This window comes from Chrysemys picta, chromosome 2, assembly GCF_011386835.1.
Source record: "Chrysemys picta bellii isolate R12L10 chromosome 2, ASM1138683v2, whole genome shotgun sequence".
NCBI lineage: Eukaryota > Metazoa > Chordata > Testudines > Emydidae > Chrysemys > Chrysemys picta.
In genome coordinates this window covers 72,819,848-72,841,648 of record NC_088792.1, presented here as the reverse complement: position 1 = coordinate 72,841,648, position 21,801 = coordinate 72,819,848, and the positions used below count along the sequence as shown (strand labels likewise).

Below are 21,801 nucleotides of genomic sequence, written 5' to 3'. Positions count from 1 at the left end.
CCAAGCCGTGTGCGCGCGCCTACGGTGTTGTTCGGGTTGTAGTGTGAGAAACTGCTATCTGACCACTTAAAAAGTGGGTATTTCAACATTTTATATTTCTCTCTCTAAAAATAACAAAACTAAATTAAGTTGCTTTTTACTTGTGTGTGGCCCACAATTGATTTTTTTGATGGGTCAATGGCCCATGATCAAAAAAAAGATTCCCCGCTCCTGTTGTACAGGAAGAAGACATGGTGATTCAATAGATGGCACTTTTCCCTCTAACTAACCCAGTAGCATAGTATAGTGTCTCTCATTCACAGATGAGTTTTACTTGTCTTATTTTGTTATCATTTTTACAGGATAAGTCAGAAGAATGCCAGGTCACCTCTCCACACCTTTCAATCCACTGTAGTTCAATCTTTCCTCCACTCGATTCCCACCCTGAACATTCTTCTACTCCTTCCCTTGCAGTGGTGCCTCCCTTCCTACCTTAATGATGACTGATGTCCCATCGGCCCATCTCTCACTCGGTCCTCTCGAGACTCCACCTCTAAGAAATTGGCTGTACTAATCCAAGGCATTGTGGTGCTTCACAGATCATGCCCTAGACTCCCTGTGGCAGCACAACATACCTCAATGAAGCAGAAGCTGTCAAGAGTGAAGTAGATATGTAGTATATTAGGCAGTGACTACTCTAGGTCAACACTGTAGGAGGTATACTGTAACTTGCTTTAGTCTACATGCAATCATTTATTTCCCAGGACTCTACGGTGGCTGACAGGTTGTTCAATAAAGTTGTACTGCTGCTGCTGTTTTATAGCTCTGTATCAGAATGTGTACTAGAGAAGTTTTCCCCACGTAGATCTTTTATCTGTGATGACTTTTATATTAAATTAACAGCTGTGAATGACAGAGATCTGAGATGAAGGTTAATTTACTTTACTCTGATTTGATTTTATCATTTTTCTGAGTGAAGTGCCACTTGTATGTTAGGGACTCCATTGCATAAGTTCCAGCACTAAGGTAACTGGGCTTGACCAGAGTACAGCATTATAGCTTAGAGAAGGGGGTGGGGAGGGAACGCCATAGCACGACACCAGAGAGAGATTTGCAGTAGGAAGGGCAATGACCCATAGCAGGAGGTGAGGAGAATCAGCCAGATATCCAACCAGCCAATGCTATTTAAACTAGGCAAAATTCCAATCTCAAAAGATTCAGCCAGGACTGCTCTTCAAAACTGGCACAATCAGGGTAAACTGGAACCATCTGGTTTCTTTAAAATCGCTCCTACTGGGCTAGATCCTTAGCTTGACTTTAATGGAGCTAGGCTGATTTACACCAGCTGAGGATCTGGCTATTTAAAAACTGTAAGCTAATATTTGGCTTAAACTTCCTTAGCTTCAGGCTATTCATCTTTTTCTTACTATTTTCAGAGACTGTGAATAATTCCCTTCCTTCATTTATATTACCTTGAAAGTATTTATAGACTATGATCAGATCCCATCATTCCATCCCAACTGAGTTCTCTCTAGACTAGGTCTCTTTCTTCATCTTTCATATTCTTCAATCCTTGAATTACTGTAACCTTTTTTAAAAAAAAAAAGTTCTGAGCCTGTGCATATCCTTCGTAAACAAAGGTAAGCTGAACTTTATGTAATAGTTCAGATGCTACCGTAACAAATAATGTGAAATACACATTTTCAGGTTTCTGGAAAATAAAATTTGACAGTGGAAAGGGAAATAGAACATTTCTCTCCGACTGCAGTTCAGACATGCTCTGGGCAGGGTTTGGGAACATTTTGCAGCTCCATGTTGCAATGTATGGAACCATTTAACAGAAATAGAGTACAGAATAGCAAGGATACAACAATGTGCGGCAAGAAAAACTAAATTCATTAATGAAGCTTATGTTAGTAACTAAGTGATTTTTCTAAAATATTCTAAATCACCTGAACAGATTAATTGGTTTGTCAGAAATGCTTTCCCAAAGTGTCACAGGTCTCTAAAAACAGAGTGTTTCCTACTGTAGGAAGCTTCTTTTAAAATTTCAAAATCTTATTGATTCTTTCTCCATTGTCTTTTCAGGGAATAAGACAGATTTTGATCTTAGTTACATTAGGGTAAATGCTGAGTAACTCCGCTTGTAACCCATGAAATTACACAACTGTAAAAGCGGTATAAAATATACTGAACAAATCACAAGTAAAAAGTATCTTATTGGCTTCTGAGAACTTGGAAGCTAACTAGAAACTGTCACTGTAAATGAGGAAATAACAAATTTGAAAATGTTATAATAATATATACATATGTTTAAAGATAGGCCTTCATTTTCCTGGTTGACAGAAAGCATCACAAGCTAGCAGTTATGGAAGCCATTCCTATAAAAGATACATTGTTACTATAAAACATCCAACTTTTGGATGATTCATGAACTGCTTTTCACATTCTGAAAAGCAGTTTGATGTACTTGGGGTCTTCCAACAAATGAAACCAGATTCCTGTCCAGGCTAATTCCCTTCCAGTTTAACTGGAGACAAATCATCATTATCCATCTTCACAAGAAGAAAATACCTTTTTTTTTTGGCAGCGTATTTTGTATTTCTAAACATTTAATTAGAAAATAACAAAAAGCTGGATAATTGTAGCACACAGGCCATTTGCATATGGAATAGGACACAAAGCATATTTTTATTGCCTAATTGTAATTCTATAACATAAGACATGGGAAGTAATATCCATAGGAAAAATTACTTGTTAACTGTTAATAACAGACTCATTCAACACATGTTTGGACACTTGACTCCCTTTTATTTCACACAATGAGAAAAAATGTTGGATAAGAGGGTGGTGTCATTTATGGACTATTCCCCTAATTAACATTATTTTGCTGATAGCAGTATGTTTATAACTGTAATGTGATTGGAAACTTAATAACTACCCTTATTCTGGATCTTTTATAGTCACTTATTAGTCTACGATGACCTGCGTGACTTTTAGTTGACTTCATACATCTTATATATCTCTGAAGATGATTTATTGATACTATTTATCTGGGACCTCAGTAAATGAGCTACTAGACCTAAAGCAATTATATTATGAAGACCTGATAACTGATTCTGAGTGACATCTCATTTTGGCATCATGAATAGGCAGTGCTTGGAAGAACACCATCACTTATTTTTTTCCAGTTTCAACCCTAGTTATAGGGGAGTGCGCAGAGAATCTGTGTAGATGCTACAAACATAATTCTATCCACTCCAGCCCCAACTAGGTCACCTGCATAAAGCCCATGTATTAGGATTTGCATGGACAGCAAAGATTTCACCATACTATTCAGAATTAAACTGATTATCTTCAGAAATCTTCAAAAGTCCTCAGACTGCCACTGCAGTCCTTTTTCTCCATCAAAGGGGATTGGTCCTGCTTTAGCAAGGGGTTGGACTAGATGACCTCCTGAGGTCCCTTCCAACCCTGATATTCTATGCTTCTATGATCAAGGGCCAAGAGATCTTGTTTCTCTCTCTCACAGCTGAAAAGCCCCTACTATTAGTGAATATGCATTAGTTCATTTACTTTGCTCTTTCAGTTTTCAATGAAATACTTTGCCTTTGGCTATGGAAATTTTTCTAATGACAACAGTTACATAAGATTATATAAAAAGAAAGAAAAAAAAACACCACACACAACCAAAACCACTAAGTAGTATAAACCAGATTTAAAGTGTGTTAATTTAAGTAGTATCCCTCAGATTACAAATTTCTTAATGCATACCTAACCCTTTCAAAAACTTCACCTCTTTTCTATTTCCACTTTCTTACAAGCAAAAAGACGACTGCCTAGTCACAGTCATTTAGTCTATAGTCAACTCAAGCAAAAATTGTAAGGTTATTAAACAGAAAATAACGATATAATCATAACAGAAATGAGCAAAAGGAAAAAGACTGATAGTAACACTGGGTCTCCATACCAATATCACCATCCCAGATCAGTTCTGACTTCATGCATCAACCAACCAGATATTGAAATTACTCCTGTACAGTTTATAATGTCACAGTCACCATAAACACTGAGGAAAATTGATCATGAGCCTGGAGTTTGGAGCTCCATTATGTGTTAAAATTAGAGTGTAGAATAGGCACAGCTGAACTGGGAATAGTGGGCACTGGCTTGTACAGCAGAAATCTTGATCTCACAAAAAGTTTGTTCTAAAAGAAAGATTTATAAAATTTATGATCCATAAAGAATTAGCCTTGTGTTAGGCATAGCTATACAACTGTAAAAATAGTAAAAACTCTGAAGGACTCGAGCTGAGTAAATAATACAAACAGTGCAAAATAATTCAAAAAATAATTCCAGCCCTAGCTGAAATCCCCTGGCAAGTGAAAAAATTGTGACAGTTGGCAAATACTGGAACTATTCTGAAAGTCACTAGCTCAGAGCTTCCCAAACTCTTCCTGGACCATAGTAGACAGAAAAATTGTCTTGGGGTTGACCTGCATCCAATGTCACAGTAGCTGTGACCACTTCTCCTCTCATTCACAACCACAGAACATCCACATGATGACTATGGCAATTTCTTACATGGGAAAGGAGAAGTTATATACCTTGTACAATAACCTGAGTTCTTCAGGATGTGCGTCCTTATGGGTGCTTCATATCAGGATATGCACATGCCCATGTGGTCTTCATAAGAAATTTTTGTCAGCGGTGTCCACAAATCTGCACCTGTGCCCTAGACACTCTTGTGCCCCAATGCAAAGGTATATAAGGAGGGGCAGACCTGCAGCCACTCCAGTTCCTTCTCACCCATGAAAGTCACAAGAAAGAGACTCCAACCCAGAGGGGAAGGAGGAGCACCCATAGGGACACACATCTTGACGAACTCAAGTTACTGTGCAAGGTTCAGTTCCTACTCATGGGCAGTGCTGAAATGTCTGCTGAGGGAATCCGCCTCTGTGTTCTGTAGTCCCAGTAGATAAACTGCTGAGATCTATGTGTGGTGTTATATGCACCCCATGCATAGTTTTATGGATTCAGTACACAAGGACCGAGTTATTGATCCTCCTTGCTGACTGATGTAACACATCGCTGTTCTGTTGTCCAGCATTTTTCTGATTGAGTGGTCCTTGAAGTGTGGTAGGAAATATTGGCAAGCATAATGGACTGCCCTGAGTGCCAATATTTTGACATGGAGTATTGACTCCTGAGAGTTCCTTTTGCCCTGAGTTGTGAGGTTTTGGAAGTGCGTACCCCAATCTATCAGGGAAACATTTGTCAGGACAATCCTTCAAGAAGCTGTTGTACAAATCGAACTCCCATGCATACCTTTTGTAGTTTTTTTTTACCAGTTCAGAGAATCGACGACCTCCATGCATCTGAAGAAGTGGGTTTTTTACCCACAAAACCTGATGCCCAAATAAATCTGTTAGACTTTAAGGTGCCACCGGACTCCTTGTTGTTTTTGTGGAAACAGACTAATACAGGCTATCCCTCTGATCCATTGAAATGTTAGACTTGTGAAATGCATAAAATTAAATTCACGTTATTAAAGTCTAAGCCTACTGATTTTACTGAATAATTAGATATTTTATATAGATAAATAACTTTTACATGTTCATCCGGCTTTTGTCAGGAACATATTTACACACAATCGCAATGCATTAAAAAGACACTAATATAACAGTATTACTGTATAGTAAAAGTATATTTTTAGTGCTGTATTTGCATTTTTATTTTATTTGTATTTGCCTCCTTTGCTGCTCATATCAGTATTAGTCTTTTCCCCACTTCATAAGCTTTCTGATTCACAAAATCATTTGAAAATGAACCACTTATAAACAAAAATAAATAAGATGGACAGGAGTGAATAAATGTATTTACAACATCAGTAGCTTATTTACAGCTTGGTTTAATGGAAGCTCAGACACTCAGCAACTTGCACCACTGGGCCCATAATTCTTCATGTGAAATTTATGTGGCTGCCCAAAATTTGGGTCAGTTCTCCCCAGTCATCTTATGCGTGTCTCCTCCTTTCTGCCCTTTCTTTTTGTGAGTATGCAGCTGCTTCAGTAAAGTTGCACAATTTTCATGCACAGAAGAGCTTTATTCACACCTCCAGTTGCAAAGTGACACTGACTTGGATGAAGCAGTTTTAGCCATAATCAGTTTCACTCCTCAACCATCTTCATCATGGAAAAAACATTTTTCTGCATGAACTTGGTCTTATTCAATTTCTCCTCAAGAAACCCCCAAAACTATTAAGGTAAATGAGGTATTCTACTGCCTGATAATTGTATACGTTGAGAGAGTGGACTACTGATTTGTATATCTAAGATGTACTCAGGTTTTTTCCTCTCCATATTTAAAAATATGTTACAAGAAGCAGTATTTCATATCCATTAAGCTTGTGATGGTTTGTGGCACAATCTTACAAGTCTTTTAAATGTAGCTATTTTAATTTCCTTTGGGGCATTTTTAGTGATATTACAAAACCCAGCTGACTACTGTATTTGTGCTTTTTGTTTCATTTCTTGCAATGTCGGGTTACCAAATCAGCTGTGGTCATCCTGCATCAATGACACTGTTGACTACTGATGAATCTGCAGTATTTGTCAAAAGTTATTAAATTTTGATCTTTTCACTGAGTTTCTAATTTATAATTTACACGACTCAAATGGTAAAATATAGAGCATGAATTGTGTACAGTCTTAACATTTGTAGCGTTTATATATATCTACATCTATATTTAGTATACCTCTACCCCCATATAACGCGATCCGATATAACACGAATTCGGATATAACGCGGTAAAGCAGCGCTCTGGGGGGGTGGGGCTGCGAGCTCCGGTGGATCAAAGCGAGTTCGATATAATGCAGTTTCACCTATAACGCGGTAAGATTTTTTGGCTCCCGAGGACAGTGTTATATCGGGGTAGAAGTGTATCACTTTTCTTCTTAGATCTCAAAGCGCTTTACATACTGTACTTAGTTTAAAATATAAATTAACCAGAAATAAAGTATCATCTTTTCTATTTTCCCCACTACTTTTTTTAAATACGCAGATATTTCAAGTGTGAATAAAATTGCATAAAACTGGAGACTTGAACCTCAATAATAGTTCAGGAAACAGCTTGATGTTTTCACCAGCAAAAGACATACAAGTATTACACAAGGTTCTAGTCTCTTATGTTTATCTATTCAAAACAAATCAATAAAACATATTTAGTCTCCTAAATGTTCATGCATCATAAAAATGTTATGTGAACTGAAAAATTAATCATGTAATTGGAGATAAATTTTCATAATGCAGAGCATATAGCAGTCACATCTGTTTTGCAGGCACAGAGATTATGTACTAATGTTCTCAAGGGTTAGTTAGAATAACAATACTAGAATAGTAAAAAGAAGTCAAAAGAAATCAGTAAGATTAGACAAGTGCTAAGCCTTTAATCTAACATCTTTACTGCCGGGGTATTTTAATGATGTTAAGGTATCATTTGCAAAGTAACAGCATGGTTTAAATACTGCTAAATTTGGCACTTTAGAGTCATTACTACTATAATCATTATATCACACGCTCTTTCTGTAAGTTTGTTTATAAAATGCTAAGAAACTGTATATTGGCATGAAGGGCATTTTATGTTATAACAGGCATGTCAAAACACCCAACATTCCAAATGTTGCTGCTACTGGACCACCTGATATCCCAATGGAGCTTCAACACTATTGAAACTCTAATTTTGGAAGTCGATCATTTTTCCACTGCAAAGGAACTTTTCAAGGTGTATATGTACGGGAGTCTACAGTGCTTAAAGTGGTCTGAAAAAAGTGTGTGTGTGCGTGTGTGTGTGGGAGGGTGTCTATCATCACCCCCACATTGGCCCATCCTGCTGTCCAGCAGTTAAGTCTGCCCCCAAATCAATCTTGTCCTCCCAGTCCCCACATCAGTTCTTCTCCCTTTAGCTCCCCATCAATTCTGCTCCATCAGTTATTAGGGTTGCCAGATTGATAATATTTAGAAACTGGACACTCCAGCAAGAGTGCCGGAACCTTTCCCCGAGGCCCCACCCCATCCACTCATCTTCCCTCCTCCCCTCTGTCATTCGCTGCTTTTCCCCTCTCACCCTCCTGCCCAGCTCAGGAGGGACTCACCTGCGGAGCTGGGGCTGGCAGCCGCAGCCACCCAATGCAGGTAGTAAACGGCCCTGACTGAGTAGGGGCTGGCGCAGGTGATGACCCGGCGCCTCGTTGCCTGCAGTAACTGAACTTTGAGTGTCTCGTCAGTAGATCTGATCAGACACGGTCAGGTCCCCATTCAGCCAGATGTTCCGGTTGAAAACTGGGCACCCGGCCACCCTATCAGTTCTGCCTCTGCAGCCTCACCTATGTTCTTCTTGCAGCTCCTGGAGTTCTTCACCCCCCTCTCCCAAGCCTACAGAGAGGTCCTCTCTTCCCCTTCCCAGGATGGGCATTGCAGGGAGCAGAGGAGCCACCCTGTTTCACAGGAGGAAGCAGAGCGATCCTGTGCTGCTGAACTCTTTCTGCTCCCACCCCACCTGTAAGAATGATGTGGAGTCCTGAGCGGAGGAGAGCGCTCTGCCTGCCTCCTGCAGCATCCCAGATTGACTGCTCTTCTCCAGGAGGTGGGCAAGTGGGGAATGTAGCTAATCAGAGGGGCTTTCCCCTCAGCCAGCAGCGCCCTGGCTCTCTTTTAGAAATTTTATTTTCTGGGTCTGCAACCCACTGCACCCAGTGCACTTGAATCACTGGGAGCCTAGTGGATCCTTGACTATGTGACTCCACCAATCAAACATGTCTACATGATTAGTGGCTGTGGAGCTCCTGAGTTCCAAATAAACAAGCCTGGGCATTTGGCCAATAGTGCATTATGATAAGTTTATTATGAGAAATCACCAAAATCTTCCTATATTCTTGAAGGCTTAAATCAGCACACAGATTGAAGTATATCAGAATTATTTCTTGTCTGCAGTGCTGTTGTCACCATGTTGGTCCCAGGATATTAGAGAGACAAAGTGGGTGAGGTAATATCTTTTACTGGACCAACTTCTGTTGGTGAAAGAGACAAGCTTTCGAGCTACACAGAGGTGAAGAAAGCTTGCCTCTTGCACTAACAGAAGTTGGTCCAATAAAAGATAGCACCTCACTCACCTTGTCTGTAGAATTATTTTTTGACAGTTAAAATGGAAACAATGTTAACTTGTATTTTCATTTGTACTTAATCAAGGTAAATAATTTTGGAGACTGGATTTCATTTAAAAAGAGTCTTGGGAGATAATTTTATTGAATCAAATCACTCTAATTACAAGAAACAAATCAAATACATTAAATAAATAAATCTAAGTTATAGACAATAAATATTTTTGCAATATTTGACAGCTACAATTGAAGTTGTACAATTATTGTCACAAATGTACCTTGTGTTAAATATGTTACCTTATGAGAATACTGCTATTAAAGGGCTCCAGGCTAATATTATTCTCTGTATATCGTGATTGGTAACACGGGGGTTGCCAGTGAGGGAAGAGCACTGTAAGACTGTTTATTTCCTTGTGGGATTGTCACATGCTAAGTTAGCCCTTTAAGAGGATTTCAAGATCCAGCTCTGGCCCTGTTCCATGTTCACAGTACAACCAAAGCATTCTAGGACTTGTAGTTCCCAGGGGGACTAATGGGAACTATAGGCTGATGAGGAATGCTGGGAAAAGAAGTGGTATAAAGGCAGCCTTCTTTTCCACAGCAAGGAAAACACCTGGAGACAGCAGTTGTTGCTAGAGGGATCTCTTAATTAAGGAGCTGAGGACTAGATTAATACAGCGGAACTTGGACTGACGGTAGAACTGGGGGCGGAACTGAGGATGGGGCAAGAAATGGGGCTAGAAACGGAGCTGGTCTGAGGGCAGAGAGGGAATGAGGGCAAAGTCGGGCTGGGGCCGGAGCTGATCTGGGGGCGGAGTGGAGCTGTGACTGGGGTTGGAGCTGGTCTGGGGGCAGAGAGGGAGTGAAGGCGGAGCTGGGCCTGGAGGCAGAGCAGGACTGGGGACTGACCAGGGTTGGGGAAGGAGCAAGGCTGGGACCGGAGCAGAGCTAGAAGTGTGGTTTTCCCTTCCTACCCTCCATGGGGACTGGCTGAACTCCACATCTCCTCCACATCTCTCTGGGGGGGAGGCTGCTTCACACTTTGAGAACCACTTGTATAGAGGAAATTAGGCATCTAAGAAAGGGATTCACAGAAGCTAACAAGCTGAGTGGTGAGTCAGCTAAATTAGCCAACAATCAAATGAAGAGGAAAGGGATGGAGCTTAGGGCCCAGATCCACATACGTACTTAGGTGACTCACTGACAGGCCACAGGGAGATGCCAAAAACCAGAGAGCTAAAGAGTTACACCCCTTTGTAGCCTGTAGTTTAGTGGTTAGGGTGTGGGCGAGTCAGGTTCAAGTCCCTGCTTCAATAAATATTTTGTATTTATACAGAACAGCATCAAAGAGAGATGGAAAGATGCCCACCCCAGAATAGCCAATAGTCTGGTGTTTCGGATACTCACCTAGAATGTGGGAGACCTGGGTTCAAGTCCCTGCTCTAAATCAGGCATAGTAGGGATCTGAATTTAGCTCTTTCACATTCCAGGGGAGTGCCCTAATCACTAGGCTGAGTATAATGGGAAATGTGCCTGCCAGCCCACAAAATTCTTACCCTGCAGGTGAGATAGGCAAGGAAACGCCTGTTTTGAGAATCCCACTGGGGCTTAGGGGTGAGTTAGGTGCTGAGAAGCTCGGCAGTATCAGGACTTCAGCAGTTTGCACATACCCAGAGGCAGAAACGTAGGTGCCTGCGGCACTTAGGCACTTACAAGATTAGGTGGCAGCTGAGTGGGGTTTTCGTGAATGACGGTTGTGTCTAAATGTTGGACTCAGGTGCCTAAAGAGGCAGTTAGACGTCTAAGTACCTTTGTGAATCTAATCCTGAGAGACTGGGGATTGTTAGGGAGTCTGAGAGAAGAGACCCAATAGAAGACTGAAGAAGAACTCCATGGATGGGTGAGGGACTGCTGAATCAAATGTGAGAGAAGGCTTAGGAACAGTTTGCTCTACTGAAAAAGAGCTTTAAGGGAAAATGTGTGAAGATGTTAGAATCACTAATGATAAGGTAACAGAATTTCAATTAGATTGCCCATGCAACATATTTCAGATTGTATGGGTGGATACTACTGTTAAGCTGCACAAAAATTGATCTAATTAGTATTTAGAACTTGGCACCCAGGTTCTCACCCCATTCCCCAATCTCACAATAATTCCTCTGGTTTTTCAATCCTTCCCGATTAAAGCAGTTTTTAAACTAGCTGTTAGCCATATCCAATATGCTGTGGTATTGTTTTCTAATTCTGCCTGGCCTACTGACAGCCTACCATTGACTTACTATTGAGTAATTAAATAGGTTTAACATCTTATCTTTGTAATTTCTAAACACAAACTCTATCTGAGAACAGCATTATTTTCCAAAACCACTGTAACTGTTGTTTGTTATTTATGCTGCAGTACTGACTGGAAATCAGAGATCAGGGCCCCACTGTGTAAGGCACTATACCTATGTAATGAAAACATGGTCTTTGCTCCAATGAGTTTACGATGTTTTTCCAAACAGAACAGTAGTGAATCATACTGATCCAAATATGCATGTAATGCTAGTGTGCATATAGTCCTTGTAGGGCAATGAGATTTTAAGTTAGTCAGTCATCTGCTCTATAAATACATAGCAAGTAGAAACCAACAGTGCCAAAAGTCTGCCCGCTGCAGAAAGTTTTGGCCTACTGACGACCCAGAGACTTCCTCTGAATGAGATTGCAATTCACTTAGTGAGATCTAGAGCAGATATCATATAGGTGAAACAGTCTCTTCTAATTAAAATTTGATAACATTAATTTTCAAACATATTTAAACATTTCATCGTACATGTGCCAATAGACTAATAAAAATAACAGGTTAAGATAAGACAGAATCCATTTGACAATTTTTGCAATGACTTATCCAGTTACATATGGTGCTTCATGAAGGCCAATGACACCATCACAGGAAAGAGAATGATAAAACACAGCAGATGTGAATTAGTTTTTTCTCAGAACTATAAATGTTGTTCTGACCATCAACTGTAATTGCAAACTATAGCTATTTATCTAGGTACCGATATGGCTCCCAGTGCAGTAGTATCTGACCTTTAGTAAAGAGGTGACAAAAAACTTGTCAAATTGTTAAAACTGTTAAATTGTTGATTTTCTCATTTGTTATTTAAATTTGGAATATGATGACTGGCGTAAGATTTCATTGTTAGGTATACAACTGTAATTCAGGATCATCAATATGGACTTCACCCTTCCCAAAATTTTAAAGCATGTCTTGTGATTCAGCGAGTTTGACTGACTGCAACATTTTATTAGTCATACATTTATGAGTCCATAATGCAATGAAAATGTTTCCACAGTTTTCTCTAACTATTACTAGCTAGTGAAAGTAGATAATAAATCTTAGAGTACAACTGTAGTCACAAAATGACTATATAAAAATAAGGCACTGGGATACCATAAAATATGCTTCGAGGAGAAAGTCCGGGATATACAGCTTAACACACTCAAAACAGCCGTCACCAGACAAGCACACTCCACCAGAGAAGTAGATCGTGGAATGGGCCACCCAAATATCCCGAGAGAACCTGCTTCAACACAGAAATTCTGTCTACACACACCTACGTGACACCTACCATCCCACACTGGAACCCATTTGGGTTATCAATAAACAAGTACAATCCATACTCAATGGGGACTCCATCTGGAAAGAAATCTTTCCTGAAACCCCCCTTTCTGGCCTTCAAACAACCCCCAAGCTCATAATCAGAAGCAAGCACTGGTGCCGGCTTCCTCCAGGCCCTAGGGGTGCTCAATCCCTAGCTCTGCCCCAGACCCCACCCCACCTCACCCCTTCTCCCAAGCCCCTGCCCCGCTTCTTCACGCCCCCACTTCATCCCCATCCTGCCTCTTCCCAACCAGTTCCTCCCCCTCCACTGAGCGTGCCCTGTCCCCGCTCCTTCCTGTCCCCTCAGCGGAACTGCTGATTGCAGCAGGTGGGGGCGCTGGGAGGGAGGAGGAGGAGTTGATCGGCAGGACCACCAGCAGGCAGGAGGCCCTGTGGGGGGAGATGGGGAGCTGGCTAAGTGCCCATTAATTTTTTTATGTGGGTGCTCCAGCCCAGGAGCACCCACAGAGTCAGCACCTATGGAAGCAAGCTCTCCACAGACCAGGACACACCAACTCCAAGTGGCACCAGACATTGCCAGAACAACAAATGTAACGCCTGCACACATCTCCACTGCTACAATGATCAATACTTCCCACCTAAGTTCCCTCCAAGATGCGCGACCGCACGGCCGCGCAGCAAGTTATCAAGGGCCACACAGGAGGGGAGAGGCGCCTCTCCCCCAGCCCCAGCCCTGGAGCTGCCCTGCTGGGGAGAGGCACTTTCCCTGGTCTTGGGCTGCTGCAGTGGGAGAGGGCTGGGGGGACTCCTGTCTCCCTGGGGCAGCCTGCACCCCAAACCCCTCCCCAGAGCCCACACCCACAGCCCACACACCCCCTGCACCCCAACCCTCTGCCCCAGCTCTGAGACCCCTCCCCCACTCCAAACCCCTTATCCCCAGCTCCACTCTGGAGCCCGTACCCGCAGCTGGAGCCCTTACCCCCCACCCCAACCCTCTGCCCCAGCCCTGAGCACCCCAGAGCCCACACCCCCAGACAGAGCCCTCATCCCCTTACACCCTAACCCTCTTCCCCAGCCCTGAGCCCCCTCCCACATGCTGAGCCCCTCGGCCCCACCCCTGCCACACATCACCTCCATATTGGTGCACATAACAAAATTCATTCCGCATATGGATGTAAAAAATTAGAGGAAACATTGCTCCCCACAACACACCTTTCCAAAGCCAGAGGTCCTACACATGCCTATAACAACATGTAGTGTACCTCATCCAGTGCACCAAATGCCCCAATAGCAACTATGTGCGTGAAACCAGTCAATACTACATTCTCAAATGAACTCACACAAGAAAATGATAAAAGACAAAAACACCACATCACCTGTGGGTGAACACTTTTCACAAAGCGATCACTCTATATCTGACCTATCAGTCCTCAACCTTAAAGGAAACCTGCACAACACTTTCAAAAGATGAGTCTGGAAGGAAGCTTAAATTCATAACGTTGCTAGACACTAAAAATCATGGACTGAACAGAGACACTGGATATATGGCTTACAACAATCCATAACTCACTAACACCCCCACCTCCCCCGCCTTTCTCCCCCTTTCTCTCCTCCCGATGACTGGAGGGGTGTTAATGGGCCACTTCACCTTGAGTGATCCCTTGAAATATGTAACTACTTATGTTAAATAATCCGTTCCACCTTGTATTTAGCTGTGACACTCTGAGTAAGGTCATGTCTACACTACATTTATGTCGGCAAAACATATGTTGCTCAGGATGCGAAAAAAACACACCCCTGATAGACATAAGTTTTGCTCGCATAAGCACTCATGTGCACAGTGCTGTGTCTGCATGAGAGCTTCTCTCACCGATGTAGCTACCGCTGTTAATTTAGGTGGTTTTATTATGTCGACGGGAGAGGTCTCTCCCGTCAGCATAGAGTGACTACAAGAGAGATCTTACAGTGGCGCAGCTGCATCGGTACAGCTTTGCCGCTGTAAATTCGCTAGTGTAGACATGGCCTAATTTTCCCGGACCTGAAAAAGAGCTCTGCATAAATTGGAAAGCTTGTCTCAGAAGTTGCTCCAATAAATGATATGACCTCACCCACCTTATCTTTCTATGTAAAAATAACATTTTTTTCCTCAATAGTTTCTCTTCCTACATGCGTTCAGAGTCAAGTGACTTACTGGCAAAACTGAGTTTTTATTACCTTTTACTCCTGTTAACACTGCAGTACAAATACAGCTACGAGAGATGGAGAATAAGCCAAAACCCTATGTTTTCCTAAGGTGGTGTGGAGAGGAGAGTACCTCTGTGACATCATTCCCTCTTTCTGCTTCTCCCCACAGAAGTTCCTATGTGTGAAAAAGAAATGAGGATTTGTGCCTGAAGAGAGCTGGGAGTTAGAAAAATCATGTATTCACTTGTAAACTGAACAGATTTGATCTGGAAGTCACTGAGCATGGAACCTCACAATGTTATTTATACACAAACACATATAAGAACATAAACTACTCATGTGGGGACCCCTTCAAAATATATGTAACCTAGCAGATATGGTATAACAGCTCATACAATTTTAAAGGAGTTAAACTGTGCCTATCCTAGGTGCTAAGTGGCATTTCAAATCATTTTAGCTAACTGTTTAAAGACACATTTTCTCCCAGTTTAGACAAGGAATTTAACCCTGTGCACAGGGCCCAAGTAAAGTCTATCTACCATTTAAGTCTGACTAATGCCCTCAAAACAGAGATTAAGACTTCAATAGCTTATAAGATTTTTGCAGGCTTTCTGCACAGGGGTGAATTTCATCCTTTGAGAATAAAAGCTCAACACACCTTTATGGTATATGAAATGAATCTGTTAATTGTTAAAACTCCATAGTTTCATGTGTTAAATCCTCTCATTACCATGATGCAGTGTCCCAAATGTAATTTAATTTTTTAAATCTGTCAAAAGTCTCATTTTCAGAGTGTGGTATTTTTCTTGCCAGCTTTTTCTCCCTCTCTGTCATACTCCCCCTCTAATTTACTGACAGTTTGTGTTTTTCTTTGAAAAGCTAACTGTAATGATAAGAGACATGTAGCTCCCTTTTCCTGCTCTTCAATTTTTTTTATTAGCATCTCTCAAGATGTTTCTCTTTCTTGACTGTAATTTTATTTACACCTGGTGAAAGAAACACACAAATTGAAGAAAGCTGATGATATGCAAATAGTAGCTTTGAGGATACAGGCATCACATTGTTTTTAAAGAGGAACATCATCACTGGTTCCTTAACCAGAAGGAAAACTGATGCCAATTACAGCTTAACATTAAAGACTCCATTATCTCAAAAGATCAAGCATTTTAACAAAACCTCATGTTTCCATTAAATTGTGAAAGTTACACACCAATACGGCTGCTGGAAGAGGTTTTCATTTTAAATTCCTTCCCAAAATTGTTCATGCCAATTTCAGATCATCTATACATTTCTGAAATGCGTCAATAAAAATCTCCTTTTTGGGTTTTATATATATAGCCTTCCAAAAATGTGTGAAAAATACACCATTAGTAAAAAATCTCCAACCCCTACTCTAGTTGAAGTCAATGATGAAAACGTTGAATTTTCTTCAGACTTTGAAAAATACCTTCCTTTTTGCCCTGAGAGTAAATCTGGCAATTCTAAGGCCACGTGGGTGAATTTTTAAATCTGAAGTCATAGAAATAAAACATCATCCAAAGGAACATTCAGTGAACTTAAAAGACAAAAAATTTGAAACTGATGAAGAACTATTACATTTATTTTTACACAACAATTACATTTAATTTGTGGAACTCAATTACCATAAGACATCTTTGTAGTGAAGAACTTAGTAGGATTCAAAAAACATGTAGTGATTTACATGGAAATTAAGAAAATCCACAATTACTTAGCTAGGATATATACTTATATTTTTAAGAGACCCTCATACGTCAGTGTATTGTGAGCAGGGTGTGGGAAGTCTCCCTAATGGTTAGAGTCAGGAGCCAAGCCAAAGGTCAGAGCCAGAGACAGGAATCAAGCCAAGAATCAGAGCAGGAGTCAGTCAGGTGCCAAACAGGGTTGCCAAGTATTTGACCGTTAAAAGTCCGGTTAGCGGTGCAGTAGGGCTAAGGCAGACTATCTACCTGCCGTGGCTCTGCACGACTCCCGGAAGCAGCGTGAGCTGGAGGGGCAGCCAAGGGACTCCGCGCGCTGCCCCCTCCCCAAGCACTGGTTCCACAGCTCACATTGTCTAAGAACCACAGCGAATGGGAACTGCAGGGGCGGTGCCTGCGGAAGGGGCAGCATGCAGAGCCGCTTGGATGCGCCTCTACCTAGGAGCTGGAAGGGGGATATGCTGCCGCTTCCAGGAGCTGCTTGAGGTAAGCGCCGCCTGGAGCCTGCCCCCATGCTCTCCTCCCACGTCCCAACCCCCTGCCCCAGCCCTGATCCCCCTCTGGTCCGCCAAACCCCTTAGCCCAACTCAGAGTCCCCTCCAAACCCCTCCTCCCCACCGCACCCCAGAGCCCACACCTCCAGCCGGAGCCCTCAACCCCTCCCATATCCCAACCCACTGTCTCAGCTTGACGCCCCCTCCCACATCCTGAACCCCTCATTTCTGGCCCCACCCCACAACCCATATCCCTTCCCATACCCCAGCCCCCTGCCTCAGCCCAGAGCCCCCTCCCATATTCCGAACCTCTCAGCTCCACACCCCCCGCCACATCCCTACCCAATATCTCAGCCTGGAGCCCTCTCACACACCTTGAACTTCTCATTTCTGGTCCCACCCCAGAGCCTGCGCCACCAGCCGGAGCCCACAGCCCCTCCCACACCCCAACCCCTTGAGCCAGCCCGGTGAAAATGAGCGAGTGAGTGAGGGTGGGTAGAGTGAGCAACAGAGGGAGGAGGGGATGGAGTGAGTGGGGGCAGGGCTTCAGAGAAGGGGTGGGGCTCTGGAGGGCTGGGCAGGGGCCTCGGAGGAGGGGCGGGGCAGGGGATGGGGCAAGGGTGTTCAGTTTTGTGAGAGTAGAAAGTTGGCAATCCTAGTGCCAAACTAAGTGTCAGAGACAGAGAGTCAGAGTAACGTTAGGGTCAAAGCCAAAGGGTAAGGCATAGGATCAGGGACCTAGAGCGAGACAGGAAAACAGGAACTGGGAACAAGTAGGGGTGAGAAAAAGAGAACAGGAACAGCTGGGAGGCAGGAACAGGTGGGAAGGCAGGGCTCAGGAGTCCGGAAAGTCGTCATGGTCTATAGTAGCAGCCAGCTAGGGATTCATCTCTGTCTGGTTTAACAGTGCGTCCCAGACAATCAGTGAGGGTGGCCATCTCCCCCTGTCAGGAGCTTTGTGGGTGGGGCCATTTGCGACCTAGAGCTTCACTAGCCCCTTCTTCCGTGGTTCAGGTGAGCTGCTGGCTGGTGGCCACAGTCTGAGGCTATGTCTATACTACAGCCAGCTCGACGTTCTGGCAATCGATGCACCGAGGGTCGATTTAGTGGGTCTAGCGAAGACCCGCCAAATTGACCGCAGATCGCTCTCCAGTTGACCCCAGTACTCCACTCTGAACAAGAAGAGTAAGGTAAGTTGACGGTAGAGCATCTCCCGTCGACCCAGAGTGGTGTAGACACTGCAGTAAGTCCACCTAAGCTACGTTGACTCCAGCTATGTTATTCACGTAGTTGGAGAAGCGTAACTTAGGTCGACTTACTGCGGTAGTGTAGACATAGCCTGAGCACTGCCTGCGGGCCTAGGTTGGAGATGTGTGATACCTCACACGGATTAACCAAAATACTTACTGATGGGGGCTAGACAAAAACTCATCCTATGGGCAACTATTCTATAATTATCCACTATAAGGTTTCTTACACCTTCTCACATAACTGGTAATGGCCACCGTCAGAGACAGGATACGGGAACCCCAAATCTGAGGTAGTATGGGTGTTCCTAGGTTTTTAAATATGCAGGAGCTGTAGAGTGCCAACACGAGTCTCTCCTGAGATTTAGAAATACTTCTGTGATTCAGAGGCGCTCTCTGAATTCAAGGATTCGAGTTATTGTTAGTGGTAACGTGGCAGTGCCTAGAGGCCCAAATGGAGATTGAGGCCTCATTGCGCCAGGTGGTGTACACACACATAATAAAAGACAATCCTTGCCACAAAGGATTTGCAGGTGGGATTTTCAAATGAGTTTAAGGCCTTGTCCACAAGAGAAAATTTTACCACCCGAAATAAATGACCACACAAGGGAGCTGAACTGAGTTAACAAAATCAGCTTCTAAATCAGTACAAATGTTACTGTTATGCTCCTTTGAAAATTTCAGCCTATAAAATTAGCATAAGAGCCAACAAACAAATGGGGGCAGAGGAGGATAGGTTGCAAGACAAAGTAACAGTAAAATGACCATGTTTGGTATAATACATAACAGTTATAGTTGACTTGTAAAGTTGAGAAATATATCTTACACATTTATGTCAATGTAAGTATATTTAAAGGACAATGTTTTAAAGAAGATTTTCCTTGGGAAAAAAATAAGATATATCCGTAATAAAAGGGGTACATAAAAATTCTGAACTTTGATCTTCTGTGGAGAAGCATATATAATTTGTTGGGCTTTCTTCATATCTGGAGTAAAGAAAATGTCCCAGAATATTTGTGCACTTTTAAATGGAAGTAAAATCCTATTTATGATCTATAGATTCTAATTTGTCTTGCAGTTCCAAATGTAAAACTGTGAAAGGCATTAGCTCCATTACAATAAAGGGACATTGTTAAATCGGGAAGCCAAAAATACATCCACTTGGCTTTATTTATTTTATATCTGTTCATGAAGTCTATGTAAAAATAAATAAATGCCAGTAGCTTATCACTCAGCAGTAACTTCAGAAAAACAAACCAGTACAAATACACATTGAAGGGAAACACTAGGTTACAAATATAATTTTCAAATTTCCATGGATTTATTGTAATAAACAAAGAAAATATTTTTAAAGTAATGAAAAAATCTTAATCTCTATTTGAGTTAAGTCTCTAAAACATGTGTCCAGAATAATTTTTCACTACTATCTCTTGTGTACTTGTTTCTAAATCATTTTATCCCTATACTTAAATTTTTATCTTATGATGTGCTACTTGTTATGCAAGTGTCTTTGTTTGGTAATTTATCTCCTGCAGTATACTTGAGAACCCCTTTGTAAATAAAATCACAAATCTCAGTGGGGTTTATTCTGGTTAGTGAAATTTCAAGGATTCCCACAGTTCAATTACAAACAAGAATAAATCTGTGAAAAAGATGAGACTTATTGCCACTCATTAACTTGTACATTAGCTTGCTGATCTCCCATTAATGCCACCCCTTCCCACCTCCCTAACACCCACACACATGGAAACACCAGGCATAATTTAGATCTCAGAGTTGCTGCTAATTATAGTTAGGCTTACTAACCAATTTTAAATAAAAATACCTTTTGGATTCAGGAGGAATAAATCACTGTTAGTTTCAACAACACATTATGTGTTACAAAGTCTTTGAATAAATACCCTTTATTTTCTGTGAGCATCATGACCACAATGTACTTAGTTAAGCCAATAAAAAAATCAATTATATTTACTATTTACAAACAGTTTGCTTCAATACTTTTAAGTAGCAGATAGAGCTGTAAGATAGCTGTGGAGCCTTTTCACCACATCTCTAGAACTATAAAATGATTACATCAGCAGAGCTGAACATCTTACTCCATGATGAAAGACAATACTAGAAGAGTTTCTAAATCCAAACAGAAGATTTCTTTTGTGAAAGAACCTGACAAAGTAGCCCTTGGAAATCATTCAGCATTACTATGGTCTCAGTGGGCTTTGGCAATGGCCACTATGCTCCAAGACATCACAGACAGAATCTATTGGACCAAAAATTTTGCCATCTATAGCTAGGTAGATGTTTTTAGGTTTAGGATTCTGAAAGAGTATCTGACCATTCTTCGGTGCATTAAAGCTCTGAATACAAAACATGTAAACAATGAAGTTTTGAAGGAACTTCCTTTCATCTCAGAGACTCTGGACCACTTTCTGTCCTATGTGGTCCTTTGACTCTATTGGCACAGAACCATTATTGTTCTTCTGTCACCCACTTGGAACACTGAACATAGTGCAATCTCCATGAGCAAATAATTTGTGAACTACATTAGATTGTTGAACCCTGTGATCACTATGTTATTATTTTGTGGATCATTCCATCACCACATCATGTTCTGTGTGTATGTTCTTGGATTTGGTTCCTACAAAGAACAGTAACAGATACTGACTGTCAGTGCCCGCACCTCCTGTAAATGTAAGCATTTGGAGTTGGACACTTCCTTATTTTGCACAGAAATATCTCTGCACATGAACACCCTACCCAAGAATACTTCCTACTCAGGAGTTCTAGTTTCTCTGCAGAGACTTCATGAGAGCACCCTAATTTTCAACTACTAAGAGAACTGAATTTACTAGAGGAGATGGAGCAGTCCTTCAATCTCTCTCTCTCTCTCTCTGAACAACTTTGTTTTTAATTTGTGGGTGTTCCACTGCAATATTGCAGGATGACACAGTTTAGCCTTTCCCTCCCCCCTCAAATTGAGATAGTATATATTTGAGACTATTTTTCTCCTACCTTCCTCCGCTGTAGCTGGCAGGTGAGAGGTATCAGGCCCAGAGTGAACAAGGTTCTGATTGGAGCCTGTTCCTTTGTGCTATAGTTTAGGCTGAAAACGCCTTGTTATGATGGCTTGGACAGGTAGCAGCCAGCATCCTTCATATCTACCCTTCTCCCTTCTCCATCCCCGCACTGTAACAGACATTGCAAAGCAGGGTTGGGCAGAAAGCCAGTAATCCACAATACTAATTTGGCTGAGTGGAAGATTTTAAACGTTTCAAAATAATTTCTTTAAAAAAATTAACACATTTTGTTCCTGTTTCTGCACAGTGCAACCCAGATAGGCTAACACTGGGATTTCTTCCCCTGCAGAGAGAGAGAGAGAGAGAGAAACAAGAATAAGGAAAATATCACCAGGGCCGG

The 21,801-nt window shown here is 41.9% G+C and overlaps 1 protein-coding gene across 3 annotated transcripts in view; it reads right to left on the bottom strand.

Moving 5' to 3' along the window:
• The window catches only part of LOC101949407 (ubiquitin-conjugating enzyme E2 E2), a 313,447-nt gene that overhangs the window by 108,773 nt on the left and 182,873 nt on the right, over positions 1–21,801 (bottom strand). Inside the window, exon 4 of one of the 3 annotated variants that reach the window (XM_065583479.1) lies at positions 472–630. The exons of the other annotated variants lie outside the window; for them this stretch is intronic. Coding sequence (XP_065439551.1) covers positions 472–563 — 92 coding nt within the window. The 5' untranslated portion in view covers positions 564–630. The remainder of the gene's footprint in view (positions 1–471; positions 631–21,801) is intronic. 3 annotated transcript variants of the gene reach the window in all.